The sequence below is a fragment of the Trifolium pratense genome, linkage group LG7 (assembly GCF_020283565.1).
Source record: "Trifolium pratense cultivar HEN17-A07 linkage group LG7, ARS_RC_1.1, whole genome shotgun sequence".
NCBI classification, from domain to species: domain Eukaryota; kingdom Viridiplantae; phylum Streptophyta; class Magnoliopsida; order Fabales; family Fabaceae; genus Trifolium; species Trifolium pratense.
This window is the reverse complement of record NC_060065.1, coordinates 48,289,627-48,310,740: the sequence shown is the minus strand read 5'-3', so window position 1 is coordinate 48,310,740 and position 21,114 is coordinate 48,289,627. Positions and strand designations below refer to the sequence as shown.

At 34.1% G+C, this 21,114-nt stretch overlaps 2 protein-coding genes across 2 annotated transcripts; one reads left to right on the top strand and one right to left on the bottom strand.

Annotated features, from left to right (window-relative positions):
- The first annotated feature begins 579 nt into the window (after window positions 1-579).
- Window positions 580-3,900, top strand: LOC123899077 (fasciclin-like arabinogalactan protein 15). Its single transcript, XM_045950131.1, has 3 exons — window positions 580-2,057; window positions 3,207-3,326; window positions 3,478-3,900. Exons 1-2 carry the CDS (start codon window positions 767-769, stop codon window positions 3,278-3,280), a joined length of 1,365 nt encoding a protein of 454 aa, XP_045806087.1. The 5' UTR covers window positions 580-766; the 3' UTR covers window positions 3,281-3,326; window positions 3,478-3,900.
- A 391-nt stretch (window positions 3,901-4,291) lies between these two features.
- On the bottom strand, window positions 4,292-6,690 carry LOC123899078 (protein STRICTOSIDINE SYNTHASE-LIKE 3-like). The gene is made up of 4 exons (XM_045950133.1): window positions 6,304-6,690; window positions 5,368-5,649; window positions 4,966-5,133; window positions 4,292-4,871 (listed from the first exon to the last, which is right to left on the bottom strand). Exons 1-4 carry the CDS (start codon window positions 6,639-6,641, stop codon window positions 4,469-4,471), a joined length of 1,191 nt encoding a protein of 396 aa, XP_045806089.1. The 5' UTR covers window positions 6,642-6,690; the 3' UTR covers window positions 4,292-4,468.
- Window positions 6,691-21,114: the final 14,424 nt, after the last annotated feature.

Genomic DNA, 21,114 nt, shown 5'->3' with positions numbered 1-21,114 from the left:
AATTTGGTAGGAATGACCACAATTCGATCACCGCAACTGCGACCGGGAGAGAGCTGGAATCACTTGATATCAGAACTGACCCCCAAACCAAATTAAACTGGTGGTAAAAAAAAACACACTACTACTCCGATCTCAAATCGGAGGGAGCATTAGTATACTAATTCTTCTGTGATATTTTATTAGTAAATTTCACCTTAATTTTTTTAAGATTATTACATAATAATTAATGTATTTGAATTGGAGAAGTATATAATTTTTTTTTTGATAAAGTAGTTTAGTAGATTGAAATTACACACTTAAAATAATAAGTGGGGTGTCTGAAATTCGAACTCTGTCTCCTACATATAAAATGATATGTGGACCAACTGAACTAAGACGACAGAGAAGTATATACATTTTTTAAAACTAAATGCACCCTCTACGCGGTACTGTAAAGACTAATTCGTACCTAAAATCCCTTTAAGGGGTTGATCTCTTTCAACAAATCCTTCTTCATAAGCACAAAACAGTTTAAACTTAATTTTTTTTTTACTCAAGATATTAGTTAGCATTTAATATCCATTACTATTGTTGTAAGTTAACCCACCAAACCAGCAAAAACAAAAGCCAACATACGTCACATGAAGAAAACCAGCATTAAACACAAAACATCACAGAGTAGCAACCAAACCAATTATTTTTTTTCTGTCTCTATGCTTCAACAACTAACAAGTAAGTGTTCTGTTGATTCCATAATTCAACCACATTCTCTCTCTTCCAATCCACCATGGATTGCAGCATCTCCACCGTTCTTCTCCTCTCCTTTCTCACAATTCTCTCTTCTTCTTCTTCTTCTTCTTCTTTACCAACGAGTCAAATCAACTCCAACTCAGTCCTAGTAGCACTTCTTGACTCACATTACACTGAACTCGCTGAACTCATTGAAAAAGCCATGCTATTACAAACACTAGAAAACACCGTCGCAAACCACAACATCACAATCTTCGCACCAAACAATGAAGCTCTTGAACGTAATCTTGACTCCGATTTCAAACAATTTCTTCTCGAACCGGGTAATATCCATTCCCTTCAAACTCTCCTCTTGTTCCACGTCATTCCAACCCGAATCGAATCCGGGTCAACCCGACATCAACACCAACACAAAACTCTCTCCGACCACCACCTTCATCTCGAAACAAATATCACCACCGGAGAATGGACTGTCAATCAAGCCAAAGTAACCCACCCGAATATTCTGACCCGACCCGATGGTGTCATTCACGGGATCCAGCGTCTTCTTATACCACGTTCAGTTGAAGACGATTTCAACAAACGCCGTAGTCTCCGTTCAATCACCGCCGTGAAACCGGAGGGAGCACCGGATGTCGACATTAGAAACCACCGATTAAAAAAATCTCCTCCGCCGGAAAAACCAGGTTCACCGCCGGAACTTCCGTTCTACGACGCTATGTCACCGGGACCATCGTTAGCTCCGGCGCCGGCACCGGGTCCAGGCGGTCCACACCACCACTTCAACGGCGAGGCACAAGTAAAGGATTTCATCAAAACATTACTTCATTACGGTGGTTACAACGAAATGGCTGATATTCTCGTTAACCTAACGTCGTTAGCAACTGAAATGAGCCGTTTAGTTTCAGAAGGTTATGTGTTAACGGTTTTGGCTCCAAATGATGAAGCTATGGCGAAGTTAACAACGGAGCAGTTAAGTGAACCGGGTTCACCTGAAGAGATAATGTATTACCACATTATCCCTGAGTATCAAACTGAAGAGAGTATGTATAATGCTGTTAGAAGATTTGGGAAGGTTCGGTATGATACATTGCGGTTGCCACATAAGGTGGTGGCTGAGGAGGCTGATGGGTCTGTTAAATTTGGAAATGGTGATGTTTCGGGTTATTTGTTTGACCCGGATATCTATACCGATGGGAGGATATCTGTGCAGGGGATTGATGGGGTTTTGTTTCCGATGGAGGAGGAGAAGGAGGAGGTTGTGGAGCAGGTTAAACCCGTTTCGAAGATGGGTCAAACTGCTAAAGTTGTTGTCAAGCATAGGAGAGGTGCGTTGCTACTTAACTTTTAGGGCAATTGTTAGCATGATCCTTCTTTATTTTATGATATTTAGTAGGAAAAGTAAGTTAAAGCTAAGACTTAAAATTAGGTTTTTGTAGTGTTAAAGCTTACCTTGTGAATGGAAGAGTTGTAGTGTGTTCATATGACCTTGGCTTCTTTGGAGGCAGTAAAAGTAATGAAGTGTAAGAACTATGGAGTAATAATAGGTAGAAAGTAGTGTCTTCAATAACAGGTCAATATTTAGTTGTTAGTGTATGTTTGGGTTAACGGTGAGTTTAGCAGAATCAAAATGGGCTACTATGATATTGACATTGAGTTTAGCCTGTTTTTGGTTTCGTAGGTTCCACGGTACCAATGTGAGTTTGGTCCAAAGCTACAAATGTAAGCTTGCATCCACCGGACACGTTGAAAGACATTCCACCGTGTTTCCTAACACACGGTTTAAGTAGTATCTAATTTAGCTTGTTATTAGTTACCACGTGCACGTGCATCCGGTGAAGTTTAAGAAAGGTGAATTGTAAGTTTTATGAAAAGTTGAAAGCTCTGTAGTATTGTTGTTGTGACTTCAAACAAGAAAAGGTTAAAAACACTTAGGGGGGTGGAAGAAGTAGTAATGCTATTCGAATTTCTTGAACTGTCTTTTGATGAGACCTTTTACTTCATAGAAGGTTCAGCATTTCACCTGAAAATTGAGACTGTATATCAGTTATTTCTAATTCTGCCGTTGTGTATACTTTGGATTAAATATAAATCAACCATATGGTAACTTTGGAATTGAATGATAGATCAAATTAGCTATCATAGCTATTGAATCTCTCCAACTAGGATGAACCATATGCTCATTTCCATGTCTTGTGTGTGTGACTGATAATATTGGTTCATATCTTTTTTTTTTTGACTAAATGGTTCATATCTTTCTTCTTAAGCAATAAACTTGTCAGCTCAATTACTTGCCCTCATCCTTATAATATTGAAATGTACATCATATCAAATCGAATGATTCTTTTAGCAAGTTATTTATATCTTCTTTTTACATGCTAATTTGCACAAAACAGTTGTTTATCCAAGGTTTGGTGATTTATTTATTTTTAATTTCTGTTGTAGTTTATAACTGATTAAATGAATGTTTCTTGCAGGGAAACTGCTGGAAACAGCATGCTGGATGCTTGGAACATTTAGAAACCATTCTAGATTCGCCTCTTGTCAATGAAAAAGCTCACATTGTTTTTTTGGCTATCAAAATTCCTTAAACCAAGGTAATGAACAATTAACAAGCTATCATTGTGTTTGTGCACGAAAACTCATCTCGCTTACTATTTGCCTAGTTGTTATTAATTATGCTCAGTTTTTAGCTTTATTTCCTTCATTATGGCAATTTACGCACTGCTAGCACATGCTTTGATGCAGATGCACAGATCGATGGAAATCTCAAAGATCTGAAAAAGTCAAATGTGTAGATCTTGCTGGAGATATTAGCCAGCTACTATGGGTGTGATTTTCCCACATTTTTGTTTTACTATTTTTTGTTTTCCCCTTCACGAGGATTTTCAGTCCGAGACAAGTGAGCAAAAGCTTCTCTAGTCTTATTATTATACAATCTAGTACATATATGTATTTTTAGAGATTCAATTACAACTACTCCAATGTCATAGATGGGTTGTGTTGGTTGGATTGAAAGGTTTTCTGAACTGTAACCAGCCATTAAACCTTTCTGATAGGCATGTGCCGATTCAATAAGTGATTTTGCAGAAGTGGAAATACAATTACAAAATGATTCTTTGTTGTAATACAACATCCCGGGTTATGAAATTATTTCTTTTGTGTTGTTCACCCGTTCTTCATTTACATTATCTTTTTCTCCTTTTAAGAGAAAGTCCATATATCTATCTATCTTCTATGTATCAATTCTAAGAGAAGTCTTCCACTAATGACACTTGACCGAATTTTACACATCAATTTTTCATCATCTTTTTGTACATCCGTAGAATCTTGCACAAGCTTAAAACTGCACTAGTTTGTATCTACATTACTTTCAAATGATTCACTTGTACTATTGTTTTAGAGGATTCAAACATATATCTTTTAGTAGTATTTTGATAATTTTGGCTTCATCTCTTTCTAGTTGGAACTTGAAGCAAGGAAATATAATGAACTGTATACTTGTGACGGTTTCTATGTGTGTGCGTGTGTAAACTTTTAAGATTAAAATATTTACACACTGTTCATTGAAATGATATTGTAGTTTGGTGAAGGAAATATAGTTCATTGTGTTACTTTCATGGTCTCTACTTTTTATGACATTGTAATCAAATAGAGGGAAGAGGTAAAAAATCAAATAGTGATTTCTTCTATAGCTGATCTTGAGTGAATGCTACCAGTAGAATCTAATATTTATGCTTCATGTCAAATGGTAAACTGCAATGAAAGGCATCATAACACTTCCTATCCAAAGTTTACCATCCTTCTCCTCCACTTCACTCACTGCTTTAACAACTTTTCCCTCACTGTCCTCCAATATCTGCAGAAGTTTACCTTCAGGGCTATACTTAACAATAGCTGCATGAAACTTGCCTCCAATTTGAAGCATGTAGTTTATCCTTGTTGGAATAGGTAGCATGAGGATGATTTTTCTCATTTTTGGGTAGAGAGCATTCAGGTAACTGTACATAAACCTTCTACAATTGATAGCCACCCAAAAGTCACCATTTTCATTGACTCTCACATTATCAGGAAAACCAGGTAGGATTGCAAAGATTTCTGAAGTTCCAGCTTTATCTCCTTTTAACCAATACTTGTGTAGCCTATAGAAAAAAGGGATATGAGTATAGGAACTTGTTTGCATCATTAGGTATATAGTTATTAAACGAAAAAGAGGTTATGTGATTATGAACTCACCTTCCAATTAGCCCTTCTGCAAATAGAAAGAAGGAACCATCCTTGCTTAAGGTAATCCCATTTGGAAAATGAATGTTCCTTACAAGAACAGTGGTTTCCTTGGTGGCAGGACTGTATTTCAAAACCCTTCCAGTATTTTCACCAGAAAATGTAAGATGAATGAAGTTCCTGCATGTAGTATGACATCAGAAGTCAGCACCAACAAAACCAGCCAAGAAGAGTAAAGAAGATCATTTAAGTTTTTTTTTTTTTTTTTTGAATCAGTGAGTTTAACACAATTATGGTAACGCCTTTGATTATGTTGAAGCTCTAAAGTGTAGCTTTTGCCGAATCCCAACTTTTTTGTTGTTATTTATAACATTTAAAATGTGCAGTATCAACATGTAAAAGATTACCAACAACCTTCTCTGATATTTAGTACTGCTATCAGTGAAGTAAACGTTCCCTTCTGTATCAAAGTCGACATCATTAGTAAATCTGATTGGCGCTCCTTCTACCTCAGTTGCAAGAGATGTTGCTAAACCACCTTGAGGCCCTACCTTCATCAGCCCAAAATATGCATCTGCAATGTATAAATCACCTGTTTTCTTGTCAAATCTTAGTCCCAAAGGCCTTCCACAGATGTGCTCAGTCTCAACATAACTAAATGGTGTTGCAGATTCCTTTGGATTGCATATTTCTGACCTGTGTTCAGAAATAAGGTGCAAGAAATATTAGCCACAAAATACCTATCCATCTTAAGAAAAGTCTTCCTCTAATGAGAGATGTAGCAGAATTTCACACATATACTTTCCGTAATTTTGTTCGCAGATCTGTGCAAGAGCACGGGATCTTTACTAGTACGAGGTAAAAAGTTTGAATGAAGCAGTTTTCGACCTTCAGACATTTCCCAAATACAACAGTGCTATCATCAGAATTACATTTCATCTTCCAACTGTTTCATTTTTCATTTATAATGTCAACACAGAGTTAGGAATAGAACTGGGGCCATGATCAGACACTCCTCGGATTAGGCGTGTCGCGGTGTCGGATACGTGTCGGTGTCCGATAACCGACATGACACCGACACTTTAATTACAATGAATTATGTCATTTTCTTAAATTATTACCAGTGTCGACGTGTCGGTGTCCGTGCTTCATAGACTAGGGCTAAGTACTATAGTAGCTTTTAGCCACAGATATCCTCTACTAAGCTTACACTATTAGACTATGTCTATAGCTTATTAATTTGAGAACTATTGACTGTATTCTAGTAATGCAGAAAGAAAACACAATCACACAATTATGTTGTACTTGGCATCTAAGTTGAGAAATATGAGGAGAGAAGACAAGTGTGACCTGTTGGGTGAGGTGTAGGCGAAATCAATCCAAGACAGTCCATTCCAAAATAAAATTCTTCCATCAGCAACACCAGTGTAAGGACCACGACCATGATGATCGAAGACAATGCTCTCTGGGCCCTGTACTTGGTTCTCAAACAGGATCTCCGATTTCTGCAACAAGTTGTCTTTGTCACAGTCTGTAGGAACCTCAGACCATGATGGCAAGTTAACTTTGTGCACCTCAAAATCAGGTAAGCCTCGGATAGGGCTGTGCTTGAAGGGGTCTAATCCACAGTACAGAGCTAATAACAGGATCACAATGGCGAGTCCTCGAGCCGGAGCCATGTATGTCATAACTAAAGATAGACAATCTCAATGCTTGAGTAGAAGGGTTTATGAATGTTACAATGCTAAACACAGAAAAAAAAAAAAAGGGTTTGTGGATTGCATGATCTCAAATATGAAAGGTAGAAGGTAGGTGAGTCATTTGTAGCGTGTGTCTTTGATTTTGAATCATCATGATTTGTGAGTAAAGATTGTAAGACACATATTAGAGACTTTCAATTATTATTGGGGGAGACATTTTAGGAAAACAAGCAACATTGTAACATTTTTTTGGAACATAGTAGTATTAAGGTGGGTTAGAATTAGAGGAAGATACACAAGTTAGTGGGAGTTAGAAGAAACTCAACCATTGAAGCAATTTCACTCCATAATATGCATTTTTTTTTATGTGATTTGGATAATTCCAAAGCAATTCCATACATACTATAATTATTGAGGAAGTGAGTTTTTGTAAAAAATAAAATAAAATCTATTTAGAGGTAGAATGAAATGCTTCTTCTATTATGTACAAGTAAACTAATGTTTCACCATGTACTTGTTCAAAAAAAAAAGTTTCACCATGTACAAGTTTGATTTCTATTATTAGATCAATAAGTAACATTATATTAGATTTGATTTTGTTGAATGTGTGTATCAGCAGTTGTTACTGCTAGCTGCATTTGTTGACCAAGTCTTTAGGAGAGTTTGTTTTATTTTTCCAGCTACTTATTAGCAAATAAAGTAGTGGCTGAAGTTTAGGAGTTTTTTACTCAGTATTTGTTATTTATAGCTATTAGTAGTATTTTGATAATTTTTGCTAAAGGATTCAAACATATAGCTATCAGTAGTATTTTGATAATTTTTGCTTCATCTCTTTCTAGTTGGAACTTGAAACAAGAAAATATAATAAACTGTATACTTGTGGTAGTTTCTCTGTGTGTGTAAACATTTAAGATTAAAATATCTACACATTGTTCATTGAAATAATATTGTAGTTTGGTGAAGGAAATATAGTTCATTGTGTTACTTTCATGGTCTCTACTTTTTATGACATTGTAATCAAATAGAGGGAAGAGGTAAAAAATCAAATAGTGATTTCTTCTATAGAGAATTCAAATAACTGATCTTGAGAGTGTGCTACACCAGGAGAATCTAATATTTATGCTTCATGCCAAATGGAAAACTGCAATGAAAGGCATCATAACACTTCCTTCTCCTCCACTTCACTCACTGCTTTAACAACTTTTCCCTCACTGTCCTCCAATATCTGCAGAAGTTTACCTTCAGGGCTATACTTAACAACAGCTGCATGAAACTTGCCTCCAATTTGAAGCATGTAGTTTATCCTTGTTGGAATAGGTAACATGAGGATGATTTTTCTCATTTTTGGGTAGAGAGCATTCAGGTAACTGTACACCAACCTTCTACAATTGATAGCCACCCAAAAGTCACCATTTCCATTGACTCAATTTGTAAATGAGTTGGACCTAATTGAAAACTTAATGATTTTACCAACTCAATTTGAATGAGGCAAGAAGTACTCTTTCATAGCCATTGAGTGAGAGAAGATGCCAGGCGCGTCTCCGAGTTTTTGGAGGCTCCGTGCAAAATATAAAAGTGGCCCTTTAATATATAAAAAAGAAAATCATTCTTATTGTTGCAAACATATAAATTATCAATATTAAACTAATTGCATTAAATCAAATGGGACAAGAAATACAAAATAATTATTTTTGTATATAACGTCAAAAAGCAACATCCTAATCTAAGATTAAATTTTATGCAAAGATTAAAATGGACTAGAACTATATTTAAGAGTATAGATAACTAATCTATTGATACTCATATGATATTTTATGAACATTAACAATATATAACTATTATTTTAGGGCCTAAAAATTAATCTATTAATATACATTTGATATTTTATAGCTATAGATAATATATAAGTAATATTATAGGACCTCAAAATTTTGAGTTGAGGCCCTCAAAATTTTGAGGCCCGATGCCGTCGCACATGCGTTGAGGCCGCCTATGCAAGATACCTAAGACCATCTCCAATGGTAGTACCTATTAGGTACTTATATAGGTACTTATTAAGTACCACCATTGGAACAAAACTCATTGAGTACCTAATAGGTACTGCTTCTCAAATAGGTACCCTCTCTCTCCTCATTATAATATATTTTTGTGGGACCTACTTATAAAAATGTAGTGTTATTGATGAGATATAGAGTTATTAGTGGGACCGATTTAGAATTTTTTAAGAGATGCTGGGTTGGAGGGATTAAGTACTTATTAAGTACTATTATTAAAAAATAATAAATAAGTGATATGTACACGTGAGACCCAGTTAAGTACTCAAATTTGGGGAACTCCATTGTGAATCCTCTACGTTAATTTATTCTCTCCTATGGTGTGGGGAATAGAGATACCCATAGAGCTTCAACCCCAAGTCATTTGTCTTAGTTAAGGACATATCTTATCCAAGCTTGGCAAATGGCCAGTAGAATAGAACCTCATTAAAGAGAGGACACTCCTCTTATTCCCAAGCCTTGGCCAAAGGTTTGCCTTAAGTAACATATAAGTTGTGGGAATCAATTATAGTTTCTTTCTTCCATAGGAAGTTTCTATTCACCCTATAGCTATCAAGGAAATCGCTTATTTATTCTCTTTGGAAGAAGAGACACACACACACATATGTGGTAACAAGGGAAGACAGAAAGAATAGAATTCATGATGATCATGTTCATTCTTCCACCATATTACATATAATATTATATTCCTTCTATTTTTGAGCTTCTATTGCACAATTTGTCCACAACACTATCAAAAGCATATTTAGTCTTGAAAAGGCAAGAACCTTATTATAGTAATTCCTAAATTCATAAGACTCTTAAGAAAAATCTAAGTTTTGCACTGAAAAATTTCAGTTTCGAACAAAAAAAAATCAATTTTACACTAAACTAACCCATAAAATACCAAATTTTTGTACATGAGCCTGAGCAAGAGCCCAGGCTGGCCGGACTGTAGATCCGTCCATGCATAAGATCAAACTCTTTTTAATTTATTTTTGGCAAAAGAAATTCTTGATTTATCAAAATTAGCTCTCAAACCAGAAATATCAGCAAAATTCTGTCTAATTAGGATTCTGTCATCACTCATCAGCATAGAATGAGTAGACACCTTGTTTGTCACTGTTGGTCATATTGCACGTAAGAGAGAACAATGGGAATCATGGGATGAAGACAATTGCACCAACTACAATAACTTTCAAATATTTCTTTTGACAGAAGAATAACTTAATCAGTTACACAGTTCATGATTCGGGACAAGTTTATTTAACAAGTTATTTATAAAATCCAAAAACTAAAAAGTTTAGGATATCCTAATAAAATTACATTCAATAAATGAGTGATGTTATTGTTGGTCCGTGAGTGGGAGCTTCAGTGGATTTGAACAATACACTGAACTAAGAATTGACCACATATATTGAGTTTATGGGTTCTCTCAATTGTATGTTGCTCAACATCGATTCTTCCAACTCTGAAGCCGTGATCCATCACCACTCTGTGGTAGGACATTGATCTGGAATCGAAGAGATAAAGATCTAATTCATAAGTGAAATAAGAGAAATAAGTTTGAGAGCTGATATGAATGAAAATTCCATAGTATTCGTATTGAATTATTGATTAAAACGATGATGATGTGTATATATTAGGTCTATTTATAGAAATCGAGTTGTAACAAATAGAATAACCAACTCTAATTAACTTCTATAACTAATTTCTATATATTCAAATAGAAATTCTTCCGATTATTAAATCTACTCAAACATATCTTGTAAGACTATGGATGACATATTAAAAAACAGTATTCGTGGAGTCTTAAATAAGTGATATGGTGAGTCCAGAAGGATGGTTAAAATGGAGTGGAACCAAGTATTTAAACACTTTGAACTATATGTAGAGTATAAAAATTATGGACAGGAGTTGGTGTAAAATACCGAGTAAAATAAGGCATTAAATTTAGCCTAGTGGAGAGGGATTTAAGTAGTATGTACGAGGTCATAGTTCGATTAACTGCTGCTCCATTGTAAACAAAAACAAAAAAATACCGAGTAAAATGAAGCAATTATCATGTCCTGAGTTATTCTAACAAGGCTATAATCTTTACATTAGTTCAATAAATTTCAGGGAATCTATGGCTACCTACCTTCAACTAATGTACCTTTCACTTCTGGATTTGAGAATCAAAACACTACTTAGAGGAAGTAGTTTATTTAAAGAGTCAAAGAAGTTTATTTATTTTGTTGATCCACTATCATGTTGGGCTTTGGACCATTTGTATTTACTTTCCCCATCCCACCCTTAGCAAAAGTTAAAAATTATTTTGTCTTCCAAGTTGTATTTTGCTTCATCCTGAGTAATAATCTTGTATTTATTACTTGATACTTTTTTTAGGGAAATTGACACTATATAACTAGTAGTAGGGGTGCTGGCAGTTCGGTTTGGATCGGTTTTGAGGTAAAAACTCATCCGATCCAAAAATAAATTTATTTGCGGTTTGGTTTGGTTTTGGATGACAAATAAAAAAAATCCGATCCAATCCGATCCAATATTATGCGGTTTAATTTGGATCGGTTTTTGGATATCCAAATTATAAATTGTAATTTTTTTTAATAAATATAAATATTATAAAAAACGCTACAAAATAATAGTTTGACATTTTTGACAAAATAAATATTAAGTTTGATGTAAAATATAACATATAAAATATTGAAAATTAATATTTTGGAATGACAATTACCAATTATATTCGAAACATATAAAAAGTAAAAAAAAAAAAAGGTTAAATTAAACTAACATATAGTATTAACAAAATTTAAAATGAAAAAAAAGGTTAATGCAATATATATTTATACTAATAAAAAGATAAATAAACATTAAAATATATGTATGCGGTTTGGTTCGGTTTGGATCGGTTTTAAGAAATCAATCCGAAATCCGATCCGATCCAACGATTTTTACAAAAGAACATCCAAACACATCCAAAAAACTTCGGTTTTTTGTGGTTTTCGGTTTTTTTAGATCAATTTTCGATTTTTATTTGGATTGGTTTGAATTTGAGCACCCCTAACTAGTAGGACTCTTGGAGCTTCTTCTAACATCAAAAAACTTTTTTTTTCCCTTTAATTGTGATATAAATATTATAATTAGTTATAGAAATTATCACCAGAACCGTCTCTAAAACTTTAAGTGTCTTGACCGTAATATGATATATAGATTCTCTATTTCAGTCTCTTAACTTCCTATTTCTTATTTTCACTCTCTTTTCATTAAAAAAATAAAAATATAATCAAGAGAAAAATTAAAAAGGAGGTAGAGTTAGGAGGAAAAACCAGAGAAAAGTGAAAAAAAAAAAAATCAATTTAACATACCATTTTACGCACCGCATTTAAATTGTCGAGTTTCGATATTCTTTATTTATCTACCCTCTATTTATTGTGTATCGAGATGAGAGATAGACATATGTAAAAGATTAGTGGGATTAATTAGTATAATCCACTTATTAAAGTGGACGTCACTAATACACCACTTATGTTTATCTCTTATAAATGAACAATAAATAAATAATAAATAAATGAAGCAAATTCAAATTCTAAATTGCCACACGTTTCAAGTACTAAAAGATATAGGGCCTGTTTGATTAAGCTTTAAAAAATGAATTTTTTTTTAAAAAAATCTAAATATTTTTTTGTAGAGAATTTGAAGAAAATTTAATGCTATTTTCCGTTTATTTACGATCACAATTTTTTTTTTTAGAAAATGATTTTGAAAAAAATAGATTTTGAAGAAAGTTATTGAAAATAGCTTTTCATTTTGAAGAAAAAAATGATTTTTTTATTAAAATGATTTTTGGAAAAAATCTGAAACAAACACAAGTCAAATAAAAAAATTGATTTTTTTTTATAAAAAAAATAGAGTTTTTTTTGCTGAAAATTTTGAAACAAATAGGGCCATAGTGCCATTAATAGGAACAACACAGGTTGGAACGATATAAGCAAAGAGGAAGAAGCCTAGGATTTAAAGCAAGGCATTTGTGGGAGGAATGATTTTTTGTTCAGCAAGTGAAGCACGACTTGCAGCAACCTGTACAACAGCAGCAACAGGTTCCTAGGTGGGCAGAAGCCGAGCCATGGCTAGCTTAAGTGCAACGTGGACGCAGGGTTTCACAAAGACATAATAAAACCAGCGCGGGATGGTGCTTACTGTTAGTGCACAAACCAGTTGAAGAAGAAAAACTAAGAAACTAGAAGATGAATGTGATGAATCAATGTGGGAGAAAGATAAGAGATTTTATTAATGAAAATAAGAGTGAATGAGAGTTACAATAAGCTATGTGCTAATAGCTTTATATAGACAAAAATTGAAACTAACTCCTAACTAATCTCTTAACTTGTGTTACAAGTTAGCTTAACCATAATGAAGTGGTTAACTAACTTCTCCAACTAACTATTAGTTTAGTTATAACAAACTATAACTAACTAACTAACATGGATAGGATTTGATTTTACACATTAAAACAACATGCTCCCTTAAAAACAAATCCATACGTCATGATCTAAGTTGAAATACTCCAAGTTCATTTCTCAGAGTCAGAAACCTGTCAATCTTCAAGCTCTTGGTCATAACATCAGCAATTTGTGAAGCAGTAGCACAATGAACAACTTCCAAGCTCCCTTGATTTACCTGCTCCCTTAAGAAATGAAACCTAGCCTCTATGTGCTTGCTTCTACCATGTAACACTGGATTTTTAGCTAAGTTGATTGCAGATTGGTTGTCAATTTGCAATGTAATTGGTTTCTTCACATCAATTTTTAATTCTTCCAACACTGACCTCATCCACAATGCTTGACAAGCTGCATAAGATCCAGCTATATACTCTGCTTCACAGGAAGAGAGAGCTACTACCGGTTGCTTCCTTGAACACCAAGCAACTGGAGCTTTCAAAAATTTGAAGAAGTAACCTGTTGTGCTTCTTCTATCCACTTTGTCACCACACCAGTCAGCATCTGAGTAGCATACAATCTCCAATTTTGTATTCTTTGCTGACTTTGGAAAGAGAATTCCATAGTCTAGTGTGCCTGCTATGTACTTTAGAATTCTAGTAGCAGCCTTCATGTGTGATTGCCTAGGATCCTCCATAAATCTACTCACCAATCCTACTGCAAAGCATATGTCTGGTCTGCTATTACATAGATATCTCAATGATCCAACAATTTGTTTGAACATTGTAGGATCTATAGTATCTTCATTTTCATTTTTCTCTAGCTTGAGATTTGTCTCCATGGGTGTTATAGCAGGTGTGCAATCTGTCATGTTGAATCTCTTCAAAATCTCACCAGCATACTTCCTTTGATGCAACATTAAGCCTTTTGAAGTATTCAAAAATTCAATACCTAAGAAGTAAGAAATTGTTCCCAAGTCTGTCATCTCAAACTCATTCATCATGTCAGACTTGAATTTCTTAATCTCAGCCAAGTCACTACCTGTAACCAACAAATCATCAACATACAAGCATATAAGGATGATGCTTGATGTTGATATTTGCACATAAACACCATATTCTGACTTGCACTTACTGAAACCTTGCTTCACAAGAAACCCATCGATTCTTTTGTTCCAAGCTCTGGGAGCTTGCTTTAAACCATATAGAGCTTTCTTCAGCCTATATACCATGTTTTCTTTACCTGTAATCATAAACCCAGGTGGTTGAGTCACAAACACCACTTCTTCTAATGGACCATTTAGAAAAGCAGATTTCACATCCAAGTGATACATAGGCCAGCTGTTTGCATTTGCTATGGCTACAACCAACCTTACAGTCTCAATCCTTGCCACAGGTGAAAAAACCTCTGAGTAATCTAAACCTTCTCTTTGCAAAAAACCTCTAGCAACTAGCCTTGCTTTGTGTTTTGCTACTGAACCATCAGGATTGAGCTTCAATTTGAACACCCACTTGACTGCTATAGCTTTCTTACCTGTTGGAAGTTTAACCAATTGCCATGTCTGATTCTTCTCAATGGCACACAACTCTTCTTCCATGGCTTGCTTCCATTTCAAGTTACTCATAGCTTCAAGGTAGTTTATAGGTTCTGCTCCTGCTAGTAGTGCAAAGTGTACTAGATCACCATCCTCATCTACTTCATTGTCATTTGCAGTTATACAGTCTTGTATTCTTGGAGGTACTTTCTTTGTTCTATTTGATTTCCTGGTGCCATTGTTGTTGTCTGTAGCTTCATCAATTTCATTATCTATGATGACATTGTTGTCTTGATTAGCCACTACTGGTGCTTCAGTTTCTTCAATTTCCTCACTTGACTCCACTGTATCAGTTTCATCATCAGAAATTTGGCTTAACTGTGGCCTGCTAGTACTACTACCAGCTATCCAATCCCAGCTCTTAGCTTCATCCACTATAACATCTCTGCTATATATCATCTTCTTTGAAGTTGGATTGTACAATTTATAAGCACCAGTCACATGATAACCCACTAGGATCATAGGTTCACTCCTATCATCCAACTTGTTTCTCTTTGCCTCAGGTACATGCTTATGACATAGAGCACCAAACACTTTGAAGTGACTCACACTAGGCTTCTTACCAGTCCATATCTCCTCAGGCACTTTATCTTTCAATTTCTTTGTTGGACACCTGTTCAACACATATACTGCAGTATTCACTGCCTCTCCCCAAAATGACTTAGGCAATCCTTTGTGTTTGACCATACATCTTGCCATGTCTAGTATAGTTCTATTCCTCCTCTCTGCCAGTCCATTATGCTGAGGAGTATATGGTGCAGTGATTTCATGCTCTATCCCATGACTAGTGCAAAAGGACTCAAAATTCTTAGAATTGTACTCTCCTCCACCATCAGTCCTAAGAATTTTTATGCTTTTGCCACTTTGTTTTTCAACAAGTACTTTGAAGTTTTTGAAAATCTCAAATGCTTCATCCTTTGTTTTTAGCAAATACAACCAAATTTTTCTGCTATATTCATCTACAAAGGTCAGAAAATACCTGTTTCCACCAAGAGAATTTACATCAAAAGGTCCACATACATCTGAATGGACAACTCCCAGCACACTTGAAGATCTCATTGGTAGTGATTTGTTGAATGTATTTCTAGATTGCTTGCCAATCAAGCAGCCATCACATAACTTGTCTGGTGTTTCAATTCTTGGCAAACCTGTAACCATCCCTTTGCTAACTAGCTGAGTGAGATACCTAAAGTTTAAGTGACCAAATCTTTGGTGCCAAATCCAACTTTGCATCTCATCAGTCACAACTTTCATGCATTCAACTGCTGTAGTGTTAATCATAGTTTTGAATGTCCTGTTCTTAGCTAGAGGTGTTCTCAACACTAACACATTTGCAGAGTCAAACAACTCAAAATATTCATCCTTGATGATAACTGAAAAACCTTTTTCAATTAGTTGACCAACACTAAGCAAGTTACATCCCATACCTGGCACATACAAGACTTCTTCAATCACTGCAGAATCTCCATTACTTCTTTTGATTACCATGTCACCTGTTCCCATGGCCTGAATAGAACTATTATCAGCTAGTCTTACTGTGCTTTTCTTGGATTGATCAAACCTGATAAGCCAATCTCTATGACCTGTCATATGATTTGAACAGCCTGTATCCAAGAACCATGCTCCACTGACACAGTTAACCCTAGCAGCATATGCTCCACTGGTTTCACACAGTTCATCAGATATAGCTGCCATAAAGGTTACAGCTCCTTTATCTTCTTTGTCTTGTACAAAATTAGCTTCATCATCATTATCTTGCACCTTCTTTGATCTACAATCAGATGCATAATGCCCCCATTTTTCACAATTATAGCATTGAATATGACTTTTGTCCTTTTTCTGTGTATTTGATGTTCCTCCTCCTTTCTTGAAGGATTCAGATTTAGCATCAAATTTTCCTGGTTTTTGTGAAAAATTCTTGGACTTGTCTTTACCTTTACCCTTGTTTCCACCATGTTTCTTGAATGATTGAACCTGCAAAGCTTGTACAGTCTCTTGTACTTGCTTTCTTTCATTAATCACTAATTCATGTGCCTCAAGAGTACCAACCAAATTTTCTATTTGCATGGTAGGCACTTGACCAGCTGTTTGAATAGCTACTACAACATGATCAAAGCTAGGGATTAGAGTTCTCATTACCTTTTCCACCATCATTCTTTCAGTTATCTCTTCTCCACAGGACCTCATTGAATGAACCAACCCTTGAACCTTTGAAACATAAGAGCCAATGGAATCAGCCTTGTCCATTTGCAATAGCTCAAATTGTCTTCTGTAGGATTGCAATTTCACACCCTTTACCTGTGCTCCACCTTCATAGTATGTTGCTAAGATATCCCAAGCCTGTTTTGCAGACTCAGCATGGGAAATCTTATCAAAATTTGCAGTATCCACTGCAGCTTGGATTGCATACATGGCCTTGCAATCCTTCTTCTTTATGTCTTTGTGATTGTTTCTGGCCTCAGCATTGGCATTTGCAGGCAATGCAGGCACCCCAGTGGTAACTACCTCTAGCGTATCAATTTGTTAGTGCACAAACCAGTTGAAGAAGAAAAACTAAGAAACTAGAAGATGAATGTGATGAATCAATGTGGGAGAAAGATAAGAGATTTTATTAATGAAAATAAGAGTGAATGAGAGTTACAATAAGCTATGTGCTAATAGCTTTATATAGACAAAAATTGAAACTAACTCCTAACTAATCTCTTAACTTGTGTTACAAGTTAGCTTAACCATAATGAAGTGGTTAACTAACTTCTCCAACTAACTATTAGTTTAGTTATAACAAACTATAACTAACTAACTAACATGGATAGGATTTGATTTTACACATTAAAACAACACTTACGTGATGACTCAGGTCGGTGTGATGGCAGAAACTATATGGATGAAAGGGAATTGCTCCATTGTGGAAGGTGAATCCATATCCTTGATCAAAGCTTTGGGACAAAGAGGCCTATCCCATATTATCTTTGAGACGGATTCTAAAAGCGTTGTGGATGCAATCAATCATTTACGTGGTGGTAGTTCTGAATTTAGTTCTCTAATTTGTCATATTAATAATATTCTCCTATGTAATCCAAACTTCAAGGTTAAATTTATTAAGCGGCAATCGAGTATTACTACCCATACTCTTACTAGGATGCCATTGTTTGGCCTCGTCATTATATCTTTGAGACATTATCTCTTTGTATTTCTCCTATTTTGAATAATGAAATTATATAAGTTTTTGTTCGTAAAAAGAAAAATATAGTGCCATGAACCACTTCCAATTCCAAGTTAGTGCTTGATATGCCTAATCAGCTTCCACAGAACAATATGTGCCTAATCAGCCTCCACATTAATTTTTAAAAAAATAATTGTCTATAGAATCACAACACGTATCAAACCAAAATAGTGCTTGATATCTGCAAAATCATTTTTTGTCAAAATAAAATAAAGAATAATGCTACCAACACACTCTTTAACAAACACACTTCAACACACTCTTTTTTATTGGTTGAAATTCACATGGATCCCATAAAAAAATGTGGACCCATATAACTTTTATGGGACCCACATAAATTTTAACCAATAAAAAAGAGTGTGTTAGAGAGTGTTTATTATTGGAGTGTGTTGCTAGCACTCCTCTAAAATAAAAGGTATATGCAAAATCGATTCGATTCCAAGACATGAACCGTGTATTGTCAAGTCAACGATGCCATCACGTAAGACATCCTCTTTTTGACAAAACCTATGCTGTTCAAGTTTTGGCATGTTTGTAAAGTTTTTGCTGCAAGGGTCAGAATTCTGTTTGATGCATAGCTTTTACTTCCCAATTCACAGTTGTTGATTAACAACAACATTAACACTCAAACCGGACCAAGGGTAATGTACTATAAAAATATATTTTGTATTTACATTTATAAGTAAAAAGGTTTAATGACCATAAATAGTATATAAAGTTTGGTTCGTGTCTTTCTTCTAATTTAATCAATGTTATGGATTCGATCTCTTACTTGGACATGCTACAATGTTAAAATTTTTAGGGAAAGTTTACCGTTGATTTGGATCCTATGAAGCTCGAGAAATTAGTCTCTCAAGTTGTGCGCAGATTATACATGATTAACTCAAAAAAGTTAAAAATTATTATATCGGTTCCACTCAAACTTATATATTGATCGCTCATTAGAGATATTCTTGCTTGGGAACAAGCCTAAATGTTATATATTTAGGCGCACACACAAAAAATTTAAATATATATATATATATATATATATATATATATATATATATATATATATATATATATATATATATATATATATATATATATATATATTTATTTAATAGAAAAGATAATGAAATGATGTGAAATGATATAACAAAATTATTTTTATATTTAATTTTTTTCAATTGTATGTGCCCAAATACATTTTATCTTACTTTGTGCCTATATTAGAATCCCTCCGTAAATTAATATATTAAGGGGTAAGACTATGAGTTACAATGAGGTAGTCAAAGTTACTAGGAGATAAACAAATCTATTATATATCTGATACAAGTAGCGGAATCGAAGTTCGAACCCTAATTATGACGTCTGACTTAATAATTTTGATATTTTTATCAGTTGAATTAGAACATGAAAAATGTTAAATAATGCTCCCGAAACACTGGTTAAAGTAACAAATATAGTAATATGACACAAGAACTTGTGCAGTCAACTCCTTGAAAGTTTAACAAGTTTTATTTTCAACTTAAAACTTTCTTTTTTTGGTTTCTTTAACCAGTACCCCGAAAACACCGATTAACATTACCTTAAAACATAGACATTAACAACACTTCATTAACAACAAATATTAAATATTAACCAAACAACATTCAGCTTATAATTATTTTTAAAAAATTTGACCCCTCGTAGAAAAATACTTAGCTTCACCATGGGCCCAATTTTTTTATATACCTATTATGTTATTAAAAAGTATACTAATTTTGATTAATCTGATTGACCTGCAAACAATAAATTAAATAGTAAATTTTTTCACAATACCCTACTATAAAATACCCCATTTTTGTTTTGCAAAGTGATCGATTTTTATTTGACAAAACTATCAGTTTTCAAATGCTATTATTCTATACTTTTATATAGTTTATAATTACTTTTATGCTATTAAAATATAGTATTATTTTAAATAAAATAAGTTTTTTTCTCACATTTATCTAAGACCTATAAAATATCAGTAACAGGGCCGCACGAAATATATCAACTATAGCTATACCATCTATTTTTAGAGCTTAAATTTTTGAAGCCAACACTAATATTCCACTTATTAATTCTAGAAACACAATCCGTAAAATATAAAAAATTCTACAAACATGCACACATTGCGTCAAAAAAAAAAAAAAAACTTCTTTTTGACTAATTTTTCTTTCTTTCTAGAAACACATGATCAAATATAAGATGAAGCCAACTTCACTCACTAATTTGTGTATCATTTCGTCAAATTTTCATTAGGTTAAGATGTGACAACTTTGTCATAATTTACAAAAATACTGTATTATTTTCTTTAGCTGTAAACAGAAATATTATTTTCTATTCACGTGATAATCAATCACAAAAATTAAAGCCAAATTTGTCACTCAGAAAAGGGACAAATTAGTTGATATCCATGTTTAGACATGTAAGGTATTATGTCCTCTTCCATATGTATCTTTATCTTTTTTTTTTAATCAACCAAAAAACGTTATATTAAAACAACTCTCTACAATAGCATAAAGATATAGAGACTGAACTTAAGTCAAAATCCTTAAAAAAAAAAAAAAACTCAAGTCAAAATAAAATAAAAAATAGGGCAAAAGTTAAACAAAAATAAAGTTATAAATTTGTCAAACGCAAATAAAATAAAGAGTTAAAGATCCATAGGCTAAACACACAATCAAGTCTTTGAATTTCACCTTGAATAACCACCACCAAACATGAAATTGAATTTGAGAAATCGCTAGATCCACAACAAAAATTGTATTATTAAAATAAAAATCATTACGAATCTTTCAAATGATCCATATAGTCTCCGGCCAAATATGAGAGGGAATTTTTATACTTCAGTAAACAAATATGTAAACCGCTAAACTGTTGGGCATGAACGACCTGATTATTATGTAAAAACACTTTGCACACCTAGCCATTGAAGAACATCACACCGCACCTTATGGGAAAAATCAAATACAAAGGAAAAGATGTGACACCGTTTCATCAGAACCACAACCCATAACACAATGTTGAGCATCAATATTTAGAATGTCTTTTTTAAAGAGATTATCATGAGTTGGAATCCAATTCGCCAAGGAACGCCACGCAAACACCGACACCTTTATCGGCACCACTTTATTCCAAATCAAACCAATGGAATTCGACTCCAGCT